This window comes from Trichechus manatus, unplaced genomic scaffold (genome assembly GCF_000243295.1).
Source record: "Trichechus manatus latirostris isolate Lorelei unplaced genomic scaffold, TriManLat1.0 scaffold00040, whole genome shotgun sequence".
NCBI lineage: Eukaryota > Metazoa > Chordata > Mammalia > Sirenia > Trichechidae > Trichechus > Trichechus manatus.
Genome location: NW_004443976.1, coordinates 7,306,837 through 7,324,556, shown reverse-complemented (window position 1 = coordinate 7,324,556; position 17,720 = coordinate 7,306,837). Strand labels below are relative to the sequence as shown.

The 17,720-nt window shown below is 42.8% G+C and overlaps 1 protein-coding gene across 1 annotated transcript in view; it reads left to right on the top strand.

Annotated features, from left to right (window-relative positions):
* The window catches only part of DNAH9 (dynein axonemal heavy chain 9), a 450,622-nt gene that overhangs the window by 107,978 nt on the left and 324,924 nt on the right, over positions 1-17,720 (top strand). The window contains exons 19-21 of the mRNA XM_012555448.1: positions 11,909-12,779; positions 16,238-16,368; positions 16,926-17,052. Coding sequence (XP_012410902.1) covers positions 11,909-12,779; positions 16,238-16,368; positions 16,926-17,052 — 1,129 coding nt within the window. The remainder of the gene's footprint in view (positions 1-11,908; positions 12,780-16,237; positions 16,369-16,925; positions 17,053-17,720) is intronic.

Below are 17,720 nucleotides of genomic sequence, written 5' to 3'. Positions count from 1 at the left end.
ATCTTTATCTCTTCTAACAGATTTTGTCTTAAAGTCTACCTTATCTGATAACAAGATTGCTGCCCCAGTTGTCTTTTGGTTATTATTTGCATGGAATTTTTTTCTTCTATCCTTTGTCTTTCAACCTATTTGTGTCCTGTGTCTAAGATGTATCTCTTGTAAACAGCATATAGTTGGATCATGTTTTTTTTAATCCATCCTGCCATTCTCTGTCTTTTGATTGGAGCATTTAGTTCATTTACATTCAGTGTAATTATTGATAAGAAATAACTTATTTCTTCTATTTTGTTATTTGATTTTTGGTATCCTAATCCTTCTTTGTCTTTTTCGTTTAGTGTTACCTGCTTTTGCCTGCTTTTGCGTTTTATTGGTTTCTTGTAGTGAGCCATTTTGTCTCCCTTCTCCCTACTTTTTGTGTATTTTTCTTAGATATTTTCTCAGTGGTTACCATGAATATTACATTTATCAACTTATATTTATAACACCCTAGAGTAAGTAAGTATCATACAAGGAATTCTTTATCTATATCATTCCTCCCCCACCCATTTTGATGTTGTTATCACTAATTACATCTTTATGTTTCATGTGCCTTGTAAGATAATTTTACCCTTAATTTTTATATATTTGTCATTAAAAAGTATGAAGGAGAAAACAATTAGAATTATCAAGCATGAATACCTTGTTACTAGCTTTTATACTTGTCCTTGCAATTACCTTTGCTGTATGGCTTTGAATGACTTTCTAGTATCTTTTCACTTCTGTCTGCAGAACTCCCTTTAATTTTTTTGTAGGGCCAGTCTGATGCATATAAACTCTACCAGTTTCATCTGGGAATGTTTTAATTTCACCCTCATTCTTGAAGGACAGTTTTCTTCTGGCTTTCAATGTTTCTGAGGAGAAATCAGCACTTAATCTTATTGGAGATCCTTATTGGAGATCCTTTTTATATGTGACTGTTTGCTTCTCTCACTGCTTTTCGGATTCTTTCTTTATCTTTGCTCTTTGAGAGCCTAATTATGATGTGTCAGTGTAGATCTTTTTGGAGTTATTTGAGATTCTTGGATTTGTATATTCATGTCCTTTATCAGATTGGGGAAATTTTCAGTCATTATTTCTTCAAATATTCTTTCTATCCCTTTCCCTCTCTCATCTCCTTCTGGAATTCCTGTGATGCATATATTACGTCTTGATGTTATTCCATAATGTCATTAAACTGTGCTTCGCCTTCTTGAGGCTCCATTCTTGTTGCTCTTCAGCCTCTGTAATTTCAACTATCTTATACTCTAATTCGCTGATATTTTCTTCTGCCTGATTAAATCTGTTGGTATATCTTTCCATTGTGTTCCTCATTTCAGTTATTGTCTCTTTCACTTGCAATATTTCTGTTTGGTTTCTCTTTATCGCTTTTTTTAAGATCCTCATTTTGTTTGTGCATTGTTTTCCTTAATTCTTTTAGAACTTTGTCTATGTTTTCCCTTAGCTCTTTAGTTATGTTTAACATTTTTGTATTATATTCTTCCATTCTTTTCATTATACAGTCTTACATAAATGTGATTTCACTCTCTACATGCATTCATTTGGATGGGCCATCAGTTGTCTTATCTTTGTGTGTCTTGTGAGTTTTTGTTGGGACATTAGAATTTTCGAGCATGTTAACTTTGTCAGTTCTCCCCACTATTTGATGTTTTCACCCGCACTACTTTCTGCAAAAAACTTTTGGTCGGACAAAGCCTTCAGCCTTTCCTTATCACTTCCTCTCCCTCTCTGTGATAACTCCTCCTCCCTTCTGATTTAATTTTGATTTGAAAGTTCCAGATCTCAGTTTTCAACTTTCAGTGTCTCCTAAACATAACAGAGAACATGCTGTGGTTAATCTGCCCCCTAGCGGGTGTCACCACTCTGGCGAGTATTGCACAATAATCATTCTATCCACCAGGGGGCACAGTCCTCTCTCTCTGGTTATTACTCCCTCCCTGGCTTTTTCCCTGTAACCGTGTTTTCCGTTGGAAAGTCCACATCCAATGAGCCCCCTTTGAGGCTGATTGTGTCCCTCTGGTTTTGCCTGAGGCTTACTTCACTACTTTGTGGGGGCCACTTGTATCTGAGCTGGCATTCAGGGAAAGTACAGGCAGACTTTCCTCCATATCAGGAGGAGAAGGGGCTGGCACTCCCCAGAAGGACCTCCGAGAGATCTGTTCTGCTGATCTTAGAGCTCCAGCAGCCCTGTGGTGATTAAGGGCCCATCTCAAATTGTAACCCATCTCATGGCTCCACTGCATGGGACCTTCTGTAGAAGTTTGTATCAGTCCAGCAGCCAACAGTTATAGGGTGGAAAAGGTGCTGACATACTCCAAATGGGCCACCAGGGAGGTCTGCCTTGTTGCTATCAGAGCCCACACCCCACAGTATGTTGACTGTGGGTGTAGCTTCCACTCAAGACATCTCCTTCCTAGCACACAGCAGCCTCAATCAGCAGTCCTCAGCACTGATTGGAAGGGGGGACAGACAGACCTGAATTGACCTCCAGTAAGGTCTATCTTATTGGTTTTAGAGGCCTGAGCTATTGGGTGGGCAGGGAGGCAGGGAGAGTGCTGGCTGTGAAGTCAGATGGCACTGTAGGGGGCCTCCTGAAGCAATTCACAGCAGCCTAGTAGCTGACAGTTACCAGGTGGGTGAGGTGCTGGCATGCTCCGAATGGTTCCCCAGGGAGGTCTGCCTCGTTGATTTTAGAGCAGAAGCTTGAGGTCTTGTCTCTTTGCACAGGCAGGGAGTGTGGTGCTTAGGAAAGCAGGCCTTTTGCTGGGGTTGCTTCCTCAGTTCACATCAGTCAGCAGCTCGCATGACAGGGGAAGCAGCAGGGTTGGTGGGAGAAGCGATTTTCCTACCGTATGCGACTCGTTGTTGATTCCTTGATTCTTGCCTGTCTGCAGTTCCCTGCTGTTGTCATCTGCTTCCCAGTTCAGAGTCCCTAAGGCCAAGCACCATTTCCTTGTTGTATTTCTTGCTATATTTGTGGGGAAGGGTCAGAACAATGATCTGTTTATGCCACAGTCTTTCCAGAATCCAGTTTCTTCCCCTACTTGATGGTTCAGTGGTAGAATCATTGCCTTCCTTATGGGACACCCTGGTTCCATTCCTGGCCAATGCAACTCATGCATAGCCACCACCCATCTGTCAGCGGAGGCTTGTATATTGCTGTGATGCTAAACAGATTTCAGTGGAGCTTCCAGACTAAGACAGACTAGGAAGAAAGGCTTGGCCATCTACTTCTGAAAATCAACCTGTGGACACCCTGTGGGTCACGGTGGTCTGATCCACAACTGATCATAGGGATCAACGGACAGCTTTTTGTTCCATTGTGCATGTGGTCACCATGAGTTGGGGGCCAACTCAAGAGCAGCTAACAACAACATAGACAAAACATCTATAGGATGGGCGCTGCCGTTCTCATGTGCCCACACTGCACACACATTTGGATACTTTCCCAGAGGTTCCTTCTTTGGTGGAGATGTCTTCCATGGGTCTGCTTCTGGTCCACCACTCAGCATCAAGGATTCCATCCAGGAGGCTAAGCTAGTTCTGATGGACAATGTGTGGCCAAGCTCAGAGAAAACTTGGTACAAACAATATGCCTTTGTCTACTGATGCTCGAGCTGGAGTGAGTACCCTCCCCTCATTCCAGTAAAGGCTTTGCTCTCCGTTTCCCAGGGTTGAGCTTCCTGCTGGGTCTTCTCTATATTTTTGGGTAGACAGACATGGAAGTCCTTCAAACTGGAAAATGCCCCTATGTAAGGAATCAGGAACCATGTCATTTTCAAGGATTACTCGCCCACAGAAATATTACTTTGGGAGATACACATTAAAACATCAAACCAAATTTTAAAAACTACAACCTTATAGAACAGAAATACAGTGTAATGATTAAATACATGGGCTCTGGATTCAGGCTAATCTCAGGTCTACTACTTACTACTTAATACCTCTGTGCTTCAGTTTACTCACTTGAAAAATTGAGATAATCATAGTATCCACCTCATAGGACTGTTAGGATTTGAAAGATAATCCTTGAAAGTGTTTAGCATGGTGCTTGACGCTAGGGTGACCAACCATACTGGCTTGTCTGAGACTGTCCAGTTTTAGCCCTGAAAGCCCCACTGTCTTAGTTATCTAGTGCTACTGTAACAGAAATACCACAAGTGGATGGCTTTAACAAACAGAAACTTATTCTTCCACAGTCTAGTAGGCTAGAAGTCTGAATTCAGGGCACCAGCTTCAGGGGAAGGCTTTCTCTCTCTGTCAGCTCTGTAGGAAAATCTTTGTCGTCAACCTTCCCCTGGTCTAAGAGCTTCTCGGTGCAGGGACCCTGGGTCCAAAGGACGCGCTCTACTCCTGGCACTACGTTCTTGGTGGTATGAGGTCCCCCTCCTCTAGGCTCAATTCTCTCTTTTTATATCTCAAAAGAGATTGACTCGAGATACAACCTAATCTTGTAGATTGAGTCCTGCCTCATTAACATAACTGCTTCTAATCCTGCCTCATTAACATCATAAAATCCATTGCCATCAAGTTGATTCTGACTCATAGTGACCTTATAGGACAGTGTAGAACTGCCGCATACTGTTTCCAAGGAGCACCTGGTGGATTCGAACTGCTGACCTTTTAGTTAGTAGTCGTAGCTCTTAACCACAATGCCACCAAGGCTTCCAGTATAGAGGTTAGGATTTACAGCACATAGGAAAATCATATCAGATCACAAAATGATGGACAGCCACGTAGCACTGGGAATCATGGCCTAGCCAAGTTGGTAATACATTTTAGGGGGACACAGTTCAATGCATAACACCCACTCTCAGGGAAGCTCCTCAGTTCTAGGCAAACTGGGCTGGGTGGTCACCCAACGTGGCACACAGTAAGGGCCTATAATTATTATTCACTCATCAAAACATTTATTAAGCAGCTGCTCTCTTCCAAGCAGAGTCTCTGGGTGGTACAAATGGTTAATCTACTTGGCTACTAAACAAAAAGTTGGAGGTTCATGTCCACCCCAAGGTACCTCAGAAGAAAGGCCAGGTGGTCTACTTCTAAAAAATCAGCCATTGAAAACCCTATGGAGCACAGTTCTACTCTGACATACGTGGGTTCACTGTGAGTTGGAATTGACTCAATGGCAATTGGTTATCTTGGAAACAGTATTCTTGGGACTAGAGAGAACAAGATGAGTGTGTTAAGAGCAGGGAAGGACAGGTGTGTAAACTTTGCATAAAGTATATACTTCATATGACTCTAAAGTAGTGCTTTGCCACTTTGACTGCACATTAGAATGACCCGGAGTGTTTTTAGAACTCCCGATGTCTAGTCTGTCCTGCAGACTAACTAAATCAGGCTCTCTGCAGATGGGACTTGGGCATCAGTGTTTGTAAAGCTCCCCTGTGTTCTAGTGTGAAGCCAAGGTTGAGAACCACGGCCCCTAAAGGGTGGTAACTAGTTTCCTTTCAAGCAACCCATCCAGGACATATAACTCCAAATGCATTATTCCTTTAGGATAATCACCTTTGGAGCTATGCCCTGGTTCCAAAGACAAATCTATTGCTTGAAAAATTTGTGGAACTCCTTTTTGGGAATCTTCTTTCTAAGTATGAGGCATATTCTTTTGACTCTCTTTTGGGCATGCAATTGAACTTTTGAAATTGGACAAAAATTAGAGCCAAGGCTGGTGAGGAAGGTGGGTTATCAAGCTAGGTAATACTATGTAGTGTTAACAGCAGCCACATCAAAGATTAAAAAAAAAGAAATTGCCTTCGAGCTGATTCTGACTAATAGTGACACCATGTGTGTCAAAGTAGAGCTGTGCTCCATAGGGTTTTCAATAACTTTTACCTTTCAGAAGTAGATCCCCAGCCCTTTCTTTCAAGAAGCCTCTAGGTGGATTAGAACTGCCAACCTTTTGGTTAGCAGCTGAGCACTTAATCATTTGTGCCACCCAGAACAACTATAAAAATAATGATACTAATGTTTTTGCATCAACTGTCTCTTCAAGAAATTTCAAAAGAGAATTGCAAATATGTTTCAAAAAATATCTTCCCAAAGAGACTTCTGAGGCAGCTTCAAATGAAACAACACTCTTACTGGTGTTTTTTTGTGCATCTGTAAGAAATCTGGTACCCCTCCTCCATAGTTATATTGTATATATCTGTTGATCAACAACAAAAAAAAAAATTGATAGCTGAGTTAATTTTTCTTTCTTAGCACTTGATATCTCCTGGCAGTGAGGATATTGCTACTCTTAACTGGGTTTTCCAAATTCATATCTGTTAATTTGACATGCAAATGAATCTTTGCAAGAGAATGCTTTGAAAATTGGTGCTCACAGCAGTGTGGAGAACCACACGTTACTGCAATTTCAGGGTATTTCTCTTGTCAAGAAAACCACCAAGACTGGAGCAGAATCGTGGATTTAGTGTTGCAGGGAATCTTAGTGGGTGTCAGCTCACGTGCTTTGTTTTGTTTCTTAGTTTGGTATATGTGAGTGTGCATGTTTAAAATTTCTAGATACATGTGTGGCAAATGAGTTTGGGTCTGGCCCTTTTACTTTTAGATCACTTAGGAATGTCTAAAATACAGACCCTAGTATAGTCTTCTGTGAATTCAAGTCTCTGTTCCTGATTAGATTGGAAAATTTATGCTAGTTAAGCTTAGCTTCCAATGACCTTGTCTTTGAGAAGGAAAAATGAACTGAGAGTCTCATTAGGCCTTTGCAGTCTGACAGGTGAAGCCAGGTTGCTTAGACTTTCTTCATGTCCAAGGCAAGTTTTATTTCATCCTATAGATATAGATATATAGATATAGATCTTCAGCATATTCCTAGCTGAAGATCTCACACTTCACAGTAATTGGCTAAATCACCATACTCAGACTCAGGACTTTCTGCAGCTCTCAGTAATGATGACTGATTCTCCTCGCTTGAATGAAAAGAATGTTTCATGCTTCTGGTGCCTTTCTCTGACCTTGAGCAGTGATTCCGTGACACACAGTCTTTTTATCCACATCAAGACCAAGATAATCTGCAGGTTTCTTAGCTAAAGCAGCTGATGATCCCTGTAAGCTCCAGCCCCAATGGAGACCATTAGTGTTTTTAGGTGACAATCAGATTCTGTAAACTGCTGAGAGAGCCTCTTAAAGATCCCTCCCATTACATGCTGTCATGCGTGTGACTAGAGAAAGCAAGACTTTCCCAAGTGCCAGTGCAGCAGATGTGGGGGAAGAAAGGCCTTCTGTCCTGCTTGGACAGTGTCTGTTGTCTCTTTGATAGCCAGAGAAGAGAACAGAATTTGTCATTAAACCTCTCAGGGATGTATCAGTATTTTAAGAGGGAGCATTAGTTCGGGTCGACCCTGTTCTTCCAGGTAGTCTGACTCATTCATGTGATTTCGGCTTCCGTAGAGTAAATGAGGTAGTGGTCTCAACAATGGAGTCAGCAAAAATGATGTAGGTGCTAGGATTATGATATGATACACATTCTCGGGCCTCAAGGACTTATAGACTCAGGGACAATTTTTAAAAAATGAGTAATAGGACATCTGCATTGGCTGCTGTCTCTAACCCCTATGGGGAGGCAGCTTATACCTCCTGTAGAAGGTGGTGCTTGAGCCAAAGGGCAAGTGAGAATTAGCTATTAGGAAAGAGGGAGTGGGAAGCAAGAATGTTCCAGGCAAAAGAAGTAGCACATACAGAGGCACCAAAACCAAAACCAAGCCTGTTGCTGTTGAGTTGATTCTGACTCATAGCAACCCTATAGAACAGAGTAGAACTGCCTCATAGGGTTTCCAGTGAGTGGCTGGTGGATTCAAACTGCCAACCTTTTGGTTAGCAGCCTTAACACTCAACCACTGCACCACCAGGGCTCCAGAAGGATGAGAATGGAAGAAATACAAGTATATATGCCTGGGATGCAAGAATGGGAGATGGGCATGGAGAAGTCCACGTGACAGTTTTCAAAGTCCTTATGTTTAAATCTCATCACAGTGGTCATGATCAGCCACTGAGAAATCTGAGCCTGAGAATAGCCCAATGTAAGTCCCACTCTCTCATGACTGTGGACAATGGAGTGGAGTGAAACAGAGTCAAAGCTAGGTTCCCCAGTGGGGGTTATTATAGCAGCCTAGGTAAGAAGTGCTGGAGCCTGAACTGAAGCAGTGACCAAGAGAATGGAGAGAGAAGAGTGGATGTGAGAGAGATTCAGGAGGGAGAGTTAGCAGAACTGATTGAATATGGAAGATGAAGGAGGAGGAGGAGTTATTGTTAGCTGCCGTAGAATCGGTCCTGACTCGTGGTGACCCGTGCACAATGGAACAAAACACTACCCAGTGCTGCACCATCCCCATGATAGGTTGTGGATTGGACCATTGTGATTCGTAGTATTCACTGGCTGATTTTTGGAAGTAGATCACCAGACCTTTCTTCCTAGTCCATCTTAGTCTGAAAGCTCCGCTAAAACCTTTTCAGCGTCAAAGCAACACAAGCCACCACTGACAGATGGGTAGTGGCTGTGCATGAGGTGCATTGGGTGGGAATTGAACATGGATGTCCCTCATGGTAGGCGTGAATTCTACCACTGAACCACCAATGTCCCTATGAAGGAGGAGGAGAGTATAGGATAATTCCCCATCTTTAGCCAAGTAGACAAGTAGGTGGAAGTTGGTACTGTTCAACTGTTCACTGAGATGGAAGCCAAACAGTGGGAAGGACTGGGTTTGTAGGGGACCTCAAGTTCAAAGTTAGACGCATTGAGTTTTATAATACCTGTGGAGGATCAAATAGAGGTGCGTATACAGGTATGGCACTGAGGTTAACACTTACCAATGCCTAGCTTCTGGAGAATCAATTTAAGTCACTTATTCCTCTCTGTGTTCACATCTAGGGTCAAATCTGAACCAGTCATTTTTCCAAGATTACACATATAATCACCATATTTCCATTTCTCTTAATTAATAGTTTCATTCATCCAGAGACCAGGCATTTCTCTTTTAAATTAAAATCCTTTTGCATTATTATTTCACTTCCAAAGAATTGGTACGCCCTTTTCCCGTCTATTACTCTCTTGTTCTTATACTGTATTGTTCCCCTGGGGTTTGAAGAACTGCTTCAAGTTTATTAGACACATTAATCAGGTCTGTGGATATCCTGACAATTTGCACTAGAGTTTTTCAATGGTAAGACGGTTATCTTCTCTCATATCAAGAGCTTTCTATCACTACTTAGGCCAAATTAACTTCTGTGTGTGCTCAGCTAAGGAAATGATCCCACAGATTTAAACTATAAACAAAATTTATGCCACAGGGTAGATAAAGTTTGGAGTGGGTTTGATAAATGACCACCTCTTATAAATATTTAAAGAACCAACATTGATCTAGGGATGTTCATAGGTGCTGAGGAAAGAATGGTTAGCACGATCATTTATTATCTTCTATGTAAGCTTCAAATACTCTAATAGCTCCTATCTTACCTAATAAGTTGTTCTTGAGTTATAGTCCATTCATAAATTAAACAGATATTTGGGCTTTCAGAATTTGTCTGAATTTTACAGATTTTGTACTAATGTCAAGAGGCTAAATTCACTCTAGTCATGATAAAAAGGAGACCCACCCCCCACACTAGTCTTTGGAAATGAGGTGTAAGCAGGACCGTTTCTCCTTGGCGCTTTTTCCTGCTGGGCTGCTTGCCATGAGTATGGAACATTTCTTTACATCTAGTGCCTTTTCCCACTGCTACTCATAGGGGAGGAAGCTTCTTGCCTGTAGAGACATAGACCACTTTTCATCTCTGAGAACTCCAACCTTGTATTCTTTTCTGAAATATTTGGGAGCTGAAGAACAGTAAAGATAGTTGCAAGTGATGTTCAGTCCCCTTCTCTTAAGATGTACTTCTACAACGATAGTACACGAGCCAAAATCACTTTAGCTGCAACAAGCAAGAATATCGTTGTGTTTGAATCAGCCATAACAAGCATCAGAGTTAATCTGACACTAATTTAATGGTATGCATAACTGTTATTGTGTTGCGTGGTAATTAGGCTTAAGTGGTAAGTAGTTCAGGTAAGTAACTTTAATTAGGATTACTTTCCATTTGTCAAGTCAAATATTTTTAAAGACAGTGAAAGAAGGGGCAGTTCAAGAAAAGGAATTTGTATGCACACAGACACACGAACACACACACACCTATTGAATAGGAGGAAATGGCCAATTCTCCTAATTACCTATTTTCTCTCAATGTTCCCGCTTGATATTGAGTCCCAGATTCCCTGTTCTGATTTTAGAAGTGTGTGCCATTCTCCCTTAAACCAGAGCATCCCCCAAATCCAGCCCCCTCCCTAGTTCCTCCTCCACAGGGACAGGACAGTCAGAGCTTGGTGATGGGCAGAGGAGACTAGAGGAGGAAAATGAGAGGCTCCTTGAACACTTGGGTAATGGGTATTCCTGACTGAAGAAAGATTCCTGACCACTCAGGTGCCTCTGCATGTTGGTTCTTACGCGGCCATGCTGGAAGTGCGTATCTTGATGGGTAGCAGTGTAAAGTAGGTTGATGCTGATGAGGATCAGTTGTTGTTGTTAGTTGACTTTGAGTCAGTGCCAACTCATGGTGACCCCATGTATAACAGAACTAGATGTTGCCTGGTCCTGTGCCATGTTCATGATTGTTGGTATGGTGGAGTCCATTATTTTGGCTACCGTGCCAGTCCATCTCACCGAGGGTCTCCCTTGCCTTCACCAACCCTCCACTCTACCGACCATAATGTCCTTTTCTGGAGATTGGTCTTTCCTGATGATGTGTCCAAAGTAAGCAAGCTGAAGTCTCGCCATCCTCACTGCTAAAGAGCATTGTGTTTCTTCCAAGGCTAGTTTGTTCGTCCTACTGGCTGTCCCAGTAGCAGTCTTCAAATGGGTGTGTGCCATAAACATTAGAGAGACGAGGATGAGGAGACATTAATGAAAACTTTAAAGCTAGATAGAGTGCTTTTAGGAGTCAAGTGCAGACAAGAGGCTGCACCCAGGATGCAGGAGGAAGCAGGCCAGAGAAGGATAAAGGTTATTGGAAGGGGGGAGATCAGGGAGGGTCCCTTGGCTGAGGGACTTAAGAAGATGCAGAGGTGCAGAGCCTGATGAGGCAAAAAATGATAGAAAGTGACTGTATGGGGACCTGGGTGAGGGCTTTGCACTTGATCTTCATGACCTCTAGCAGTGGTCCTATCCTTGGCTGCACACTGGACTTGCCTGGGGAGCTTTGAAAATGCTGTTGCCTGGGTCCCCCCAAATTATGATTTAATTGGTCTAGGGAGTAGCCTGGGCAGGGAGAGCTTTAAAAGCTTCCAGGTGATTCTAATATGCAACCAAGGCTGAAGACCACTGCCCTGGGGAGAGCAATACCAGAGCAGGTCAGGATTGGACCTTTAAGCACTAGCTCTCTTCCTTAAAGGCTGTCTACCACCTGGCAGGGGCTTCAGCTGTACAGCTCCTGCAGTGATACATTGGTGCTCTTTGGTGTCAAGTGGTCTCTGGAAGCCAACAGCTAAATAAAGGGGAGAGCCTTAGGGGGCTTGAGTAAAGAGTTTTCCCCCCTCTCTACCTGGGTGGGGGGTGGGGAGTGGGAGGAATATTATTATCTTTTCAGATGTGCAGAAAAGGTCCAAGCATGATGTTCCTCTTGAATTATCTCTCCTCCAATCCATTGTACTCACCTGATCCCAACCTACCCTGAATATCTTTTCTTCCCAGGATTAGAGACCCTGGAGAAAGTCACTGCTCTTTGCTGGAGTAAGAAGTATTTAAAGATATGAGCTGGTGTTACCTTGGTGATTCTAGTAACTATGCCTCTATGCTCTTTACTTACAAAGGAAACATGTTGTCTTTTCTAGGTTTGATAGCGTCAACCCTCATCAAATGCTGGATGCCAAGCACATAGAGATCCAACAGATGGAATCCATCATGGCCTCCATCTCTGAGTCCGCTGGCTTGTTTGAAGTCAGTGTTCCCGACTACAAGCAGCTGAGGCAGTGCAGGAAGGAGGCCTGTCAACTAAAGGAGCTCTGGGACACGATTGGAATGGTGACCTCCAGCATCCACAGCTGGGAGACGACCAAGTGGAGGGACATCAATGTGGAGGCCATGGAACTGGAGTGCAAACGATTTGCCAGGTATATCCGGAGCCTCGACAAGGAGGTCAGGGCCTGGGACGTATTCATAGGCCTGGAAAACACTGTGTTGAACACCCTGACCTCACTGAGGGCAGTGGCTGAACTGCGGAATCCGGCCATCCGGGAGCGGCACTGGAGGCAGCTGATGCAGGCCACCAGTGTGAGCTTCACCATGGACAAGGACACCACCCTGGCTCACCTCCTGCAGCTCCAACTGCACCACTTTGAGGATGAGGTCCGGGGCATTGTGGACAGAGCTGTGAAAGAGATGGGCATGGAGAAGACCTTGAAGGAACTGCAGACCACCTGGGCTGGCATGGAACTCCAGTATGAGCCCCACCCGCGGACCCACATCCCCCTGTGGCGGTGTGACGAGGACCTCATTGAGATTCTGGAGGACAACCAAGTCCAACTTCAGAACCTGATGATGTCCAAGTACATTGCTTTCTTTCTGGAGGAAGTGTCAGGCTGGCAGAAGAAGCTCTCCACAGCTGACGCTGTCATCTCAATCTGGTTTGAGGTGCAGCGCACATGGTCTCACCTAGAGAGTATATTCATTGGGTCTGAAGATATTCGGGCTCAGCTACCCCAGGTATCTGCTAAGGACACCTTGCTCGCTCTGTTCCTTACCCCGGTTAGGGGAAGATCATCCACTTCCTGCATTCTCTAGGCCTTGTCTTCTTCTCTTCCTTGGCTTTACTCCCAGGCATCTCCTACAAATATGTCCATCATGCTTGAACCTTTTCTGCACATCTGAAAAGATAATAATCCTCCTCCCACTCCCCAACCCCCTACCCAGGTGGAGAGGGAGGAAAACCCTTTACTCAAACCCCCTTAGGCTGTCTCCTTTATTTAGCTGTTGGCTTCCAGAGACCACTTGACACCAAAGAGCACCAAACATTGCAAGCTACCATACATCAGGCCGAGGAAAGAGAGAAGGTGAAATACACACCAGTCAGTTTGTCCCCAGATGCATAGGAAAAAGAAAGGAGAAACTGGTTTTTTGTTTGTTTTTAAATATTTTATTGTGATTTTAGAGAAAGTTTTTATCACAAATTAGATTCTCATTTAACAATTTCTATACGTATTATTCAGTGACATTGGTTACAGTTTTCACAAAATGTGTCAGCATTTTCATTATTTCCATTCTGGTTGTTCTGTTTCCATTAATCTAGCTTACTTTTGCCCCCTTACCTTTTCATCTTTGGTCTAGGGTAAATGTTGACCATTAGATCTCATTTAGATGATTGTTTAGAGGAGAACAGTACTCATGGGTGATGTTGTTTATTTTATGAGCCACTCTGTCTTTTGGCTGATAGGTGACCTCCTGGAGTGGTTTGAGTTTCAAGTGTAAAGGAGGTTCCTCTAGTCTCTACTGGTCCAATAAGTCTGGACTTTTTTAGGAATTTGAGTTTTGTTCTACATTTTTTTCCCATTCTATCTGGGACCATCTATTGTGTCCGTGGTTGGAACAGTCAGTAGTGGTAGCCGGGCACCATCTAGTTTTTCTGGTCTCATGGTGGGTGAGGCCATTGGTTTGTGTAGACCATTAGTCCTGTAGACTAGTTTCTTCTTTGAGTCTTTGGTTTCCTTCTTTCTGTTTTGCTCCAGAGACATAGAGACCAATAGTTGTATTTTAGATGGCTGATCGCAAGCTTTTAAGACCCCGGATGCTACTCACCAAATTAGGATGTAGAGCATTATCTTTGTGAGTTATGTTATACCAGTTGACCAAGTTGCCCCCCAAGGAACACTTTTTTTTTTAATGTGTACATAAGAAAGGAGATCGAAAATATTAGCTGCTGCAGTTTGAGATGAGCTACTCTTGAAATGCTGTGCAGATAATTAAGATGCAGGCATTGATTGAAAGTGAGCATTGTTTCCAGGCAAGTTCAAGTTCCTGCTCGGCAACACGTTTCTGAAGTTCCTTTAGTGACACGCTAAATACCAGTCCTCAAGTACATACGAAAGGATGAATTTCTCTAAAATATGCATTCTTCTCATTATTACCTTCTCTGTGGTTGATTGTCCCTTCTCGTTTATCTTAATTAATGTGCCATTAACTTCTTCCTCTCTCAGAGTGGACCCCAATTCATTCATTCATTTTATTTTTTCGAGGTTTCCTCTGCCTCCCTTCAGTACAGCAAGTTATTAGCTTACGAATACATTTGATTGCAAAATGTCACGTGTTGCGCAGGCATTGTTTAGGACTTGAAGCACATTCCATCAAAACATTATTATTGCCAGATCATCCCACAAAAGCGTATTTAATGCAGTAGTGTATAGATTAAACGTTCTATATTTGCATGAAAAAGAGCAGAAAACAATTCTGTTACAGTGTTTCTAATTACGTCAAATTGAATAAGCCAGATTTTATTTATCTTAAATGCTAGTGATTGAAGAAGAGCAGGTTTAACTAGAAGGGGGTTAGGATGTAGGTAGAGACTTTTGTAGAGACAGTAAAGGAGACTTTTGAGAACTTTCAATTAAACTTTAATAAAGAGTTGGTATCATTAACTTCTAACCAGTGCCACAGGTTTGGGTGTAAAACATGTAAATACACTTATTTTTTTTGTAGTAACAATATGACAATAGAGACAATTTTGAAACATGATAAAATCAGTCCTAATCATATGCCCCAATAGTCACTATTTTCATTCATTATGAATATTACCCAACTTTTATTCATGTGTATATATATTTTTACACAGTTGCTCTGATAGTGTAATTACAATTTTCTCTTCAGCTCTTTGCATTTGAGCATTTGGGTCAGATATTTCCTATGCTTCTGTAACCTTGATACTTTTTCATTTTTAACTGAAGCAAACATTTACACTGAGGAATCATAACTTATTTACCCCGTCATCCTGTTTGTAAATCTTCTCAGTAGAGAGGTGGTGTATGGCAGAGGGTAGGAGCACGGACTGGAGCCCAGACTGCCCTTGGGTTTGAGTCCTGACTCCTCCACTTGCAGCTGTGGGTCCTTGGGCGAGTTGCTTCGCCTTCTGGTGCCTTGATTTCCTCATTTGTAAACTGGGACTAATAATAGTACCTACTCTGGGACATAATTAAAACAGTGCACACAGTAAGTACAAGTATCGTTGTTATTATGTAGTAATAATGCCATACGCTCTTCCCAGATGCCAGGTCCTCAGCCTAAGCACTTTGCATATTTTTTCTCTCAAACAAGTCAACACTGTGGATGTGTGTGTGGGGTGGGGGGGGGAGGACAGGGGGAAGCGGTGACTCCTAATTAATTTTGACATCATAGTAGTGCTTTCCTAAGGAAAAGCTTATTTTGGTTAATAAACTTTTGCATAAGCCCATAAGGAGCATTGGAGCCACTGTCTACCTGACTTAGGAATGGTGTGTTTTGTGCCAGCAGTTCTCAAAGTGTGGCCGGGGGACACCTGGGAGTCTCTGAAATGTTTTCAGGTGATCCACGAGGCCAAAACAGCTTTAATAATAATTCTAAAATGTTATTTGCTTTTTTCATTCTCAGTCATTCATGAGTATCCAGTGGAGTTTTCCAGAGGATACATGATGTGTGATAGCACAATAGATTGAATGCAGAAGCAGATATGAGAATCTGTTGGCTTCTATGAAGTCAGACATTAAAGAGCTTTGAAAAAAATTGTGAAAAAAAATTCCAGTTTTCTCACTAGATAATTTTATTTTGGAAAATTTAGTTATTTTAGACAAAATCTGTTACTTATGTTACTACATAATGGGTTTATTGTTGTTAGTTTTTAAATGATTAAAAATAAATAATATTTTTAAATTTCTCAATTTTTAACTTCTGATAGAGAAAATATCAGTAGATATATTGGAGTTCTTAGTAATTTTTAAAAGCATGAAGGGTTTCTGAAGCCAAACAGTTTGAGAACCGCTGTTTCTGGCTGAGGGTCTTTTCATCTCCACCGCCGATCTCTCTATCGGGCAACCTGGGAACAGGTTTCTGCTTCTGACTGGCGTGTCACTGGCTACATCAGGGGAGCCCCTTGGAATTGAGGGAATGGTCTTTAATTTTTTTCACACTTTTCTTTGTAGGATTCTAAAAGATTTGAAGGCATTGACATTGATTTTAAAGAGCTAGCTTATGATGCTCAGAAAACTCCAAATGTCGTGGGAGCAACCAACAAATCAGGTCTTTATGAAAAACTGGAAGACATTCAGAGCAGGTGACAGTCGACTTGCTGCCCTTTATAGTGGAGGGGACAATATTTCCTTTTTCCCCTTCTGCCTCTGGCTTTATTTAAATGCCTGAGTGAGCGAGTGAGTGAGTATGGGTGTCTGTGAGTGTCCCTTGTATGTTTGGGTATATAGGATATAAGGGGTATTATTAGAGGTGTTTATGCTCATGTATAGGAGTCCCTGGGGGAAGCAAACTGGCAAGTGCTCGGCTACTAACCTAAAGGTTGGTGGTTCAAGTCTACCCAGAGGCACCTTGGAAGAAAGTCCTGGTGATCTACTTCCAAAAAATCACAGCCGTTGAAAACCCTATAGAGCACAGTTCTACTGTGACACAAATGGGATTGCCATGAGTCAGAATCGACTCGTCAGCAACGGGTAACTGGTATGCTGATGTAAATGTGTCAGTGTGTATGTTTGCAACCATCCAAAAGTGCTTGTTGTGCTGATTTCTGCATATATTGCATATATTTGCATTTGGGTAATGTGTATGTGCCTGTGGGTCAAGGCATATTTAATAAGGAAATTCTGTGTCCTGTGACCTCAGATTATGCCTGTGTGAGAAGGCCCTGGCGGAGTACCTAGATACCAAGAGGCTTGCCTTCCCTAGGTTTTACTTTCTCTCCTCTTCAGATCTGTTAGACATCCTTTCCAATGGCACAGCTCCGCTGCAGGTAAGCTGGGCTGGTGCTTATAGAAGGTTCCAGAAGGACTGAGGAGCTCCCATCAGAAGGGAGTTTCAGTTCCCCTTTATGCCTACTTTCTCTGGCAATACACATATTTCCAGCATGTGTTGCCATCATCCCAAACCTCAGACCTTTGTTCATTTCCACCATCACTGATGCTCCGGATGCCCTCCAGCCCACCCGTGGGTATTATTAACGTGGAATTGGAGAAACTTGGAGCATGGCAAGGGTGGAAGGGGCTAAGCCTTTGCAAGGAGCACAGCTGGTTCTGTCCATCGTCCCTGTTTGGAGCCCTGGCGGTGCTGTGGTTAAGCACTCGGCTGCTAACCGAAAGGTCTGCAGTTCGAACCCACCAGCCACTCCACGGAAGAAAGATGTGGCAATCTGCTTCTGTAAAGATTTACAGCTGTGGAAACCTTAAGAGGCAGTTCTACTCTGTCCTACAGGGTCACTATGAGTCGGAATCGACCTGACGGCAATGGGTTTAGCATCCCAGCTAACACTACTGCCGGGGCACCAGTGTGAAAGGGAAAGCCCAGCCACATCCAGGATTTCTGCTTGGTGTGACCCTTGCTTTGGACCCTTCTTATGTTGGTCCACCCCGCCAAAGATGTGCTAATGACTGGGGTGACTTCTTCACGGGCCACTGTCACCAC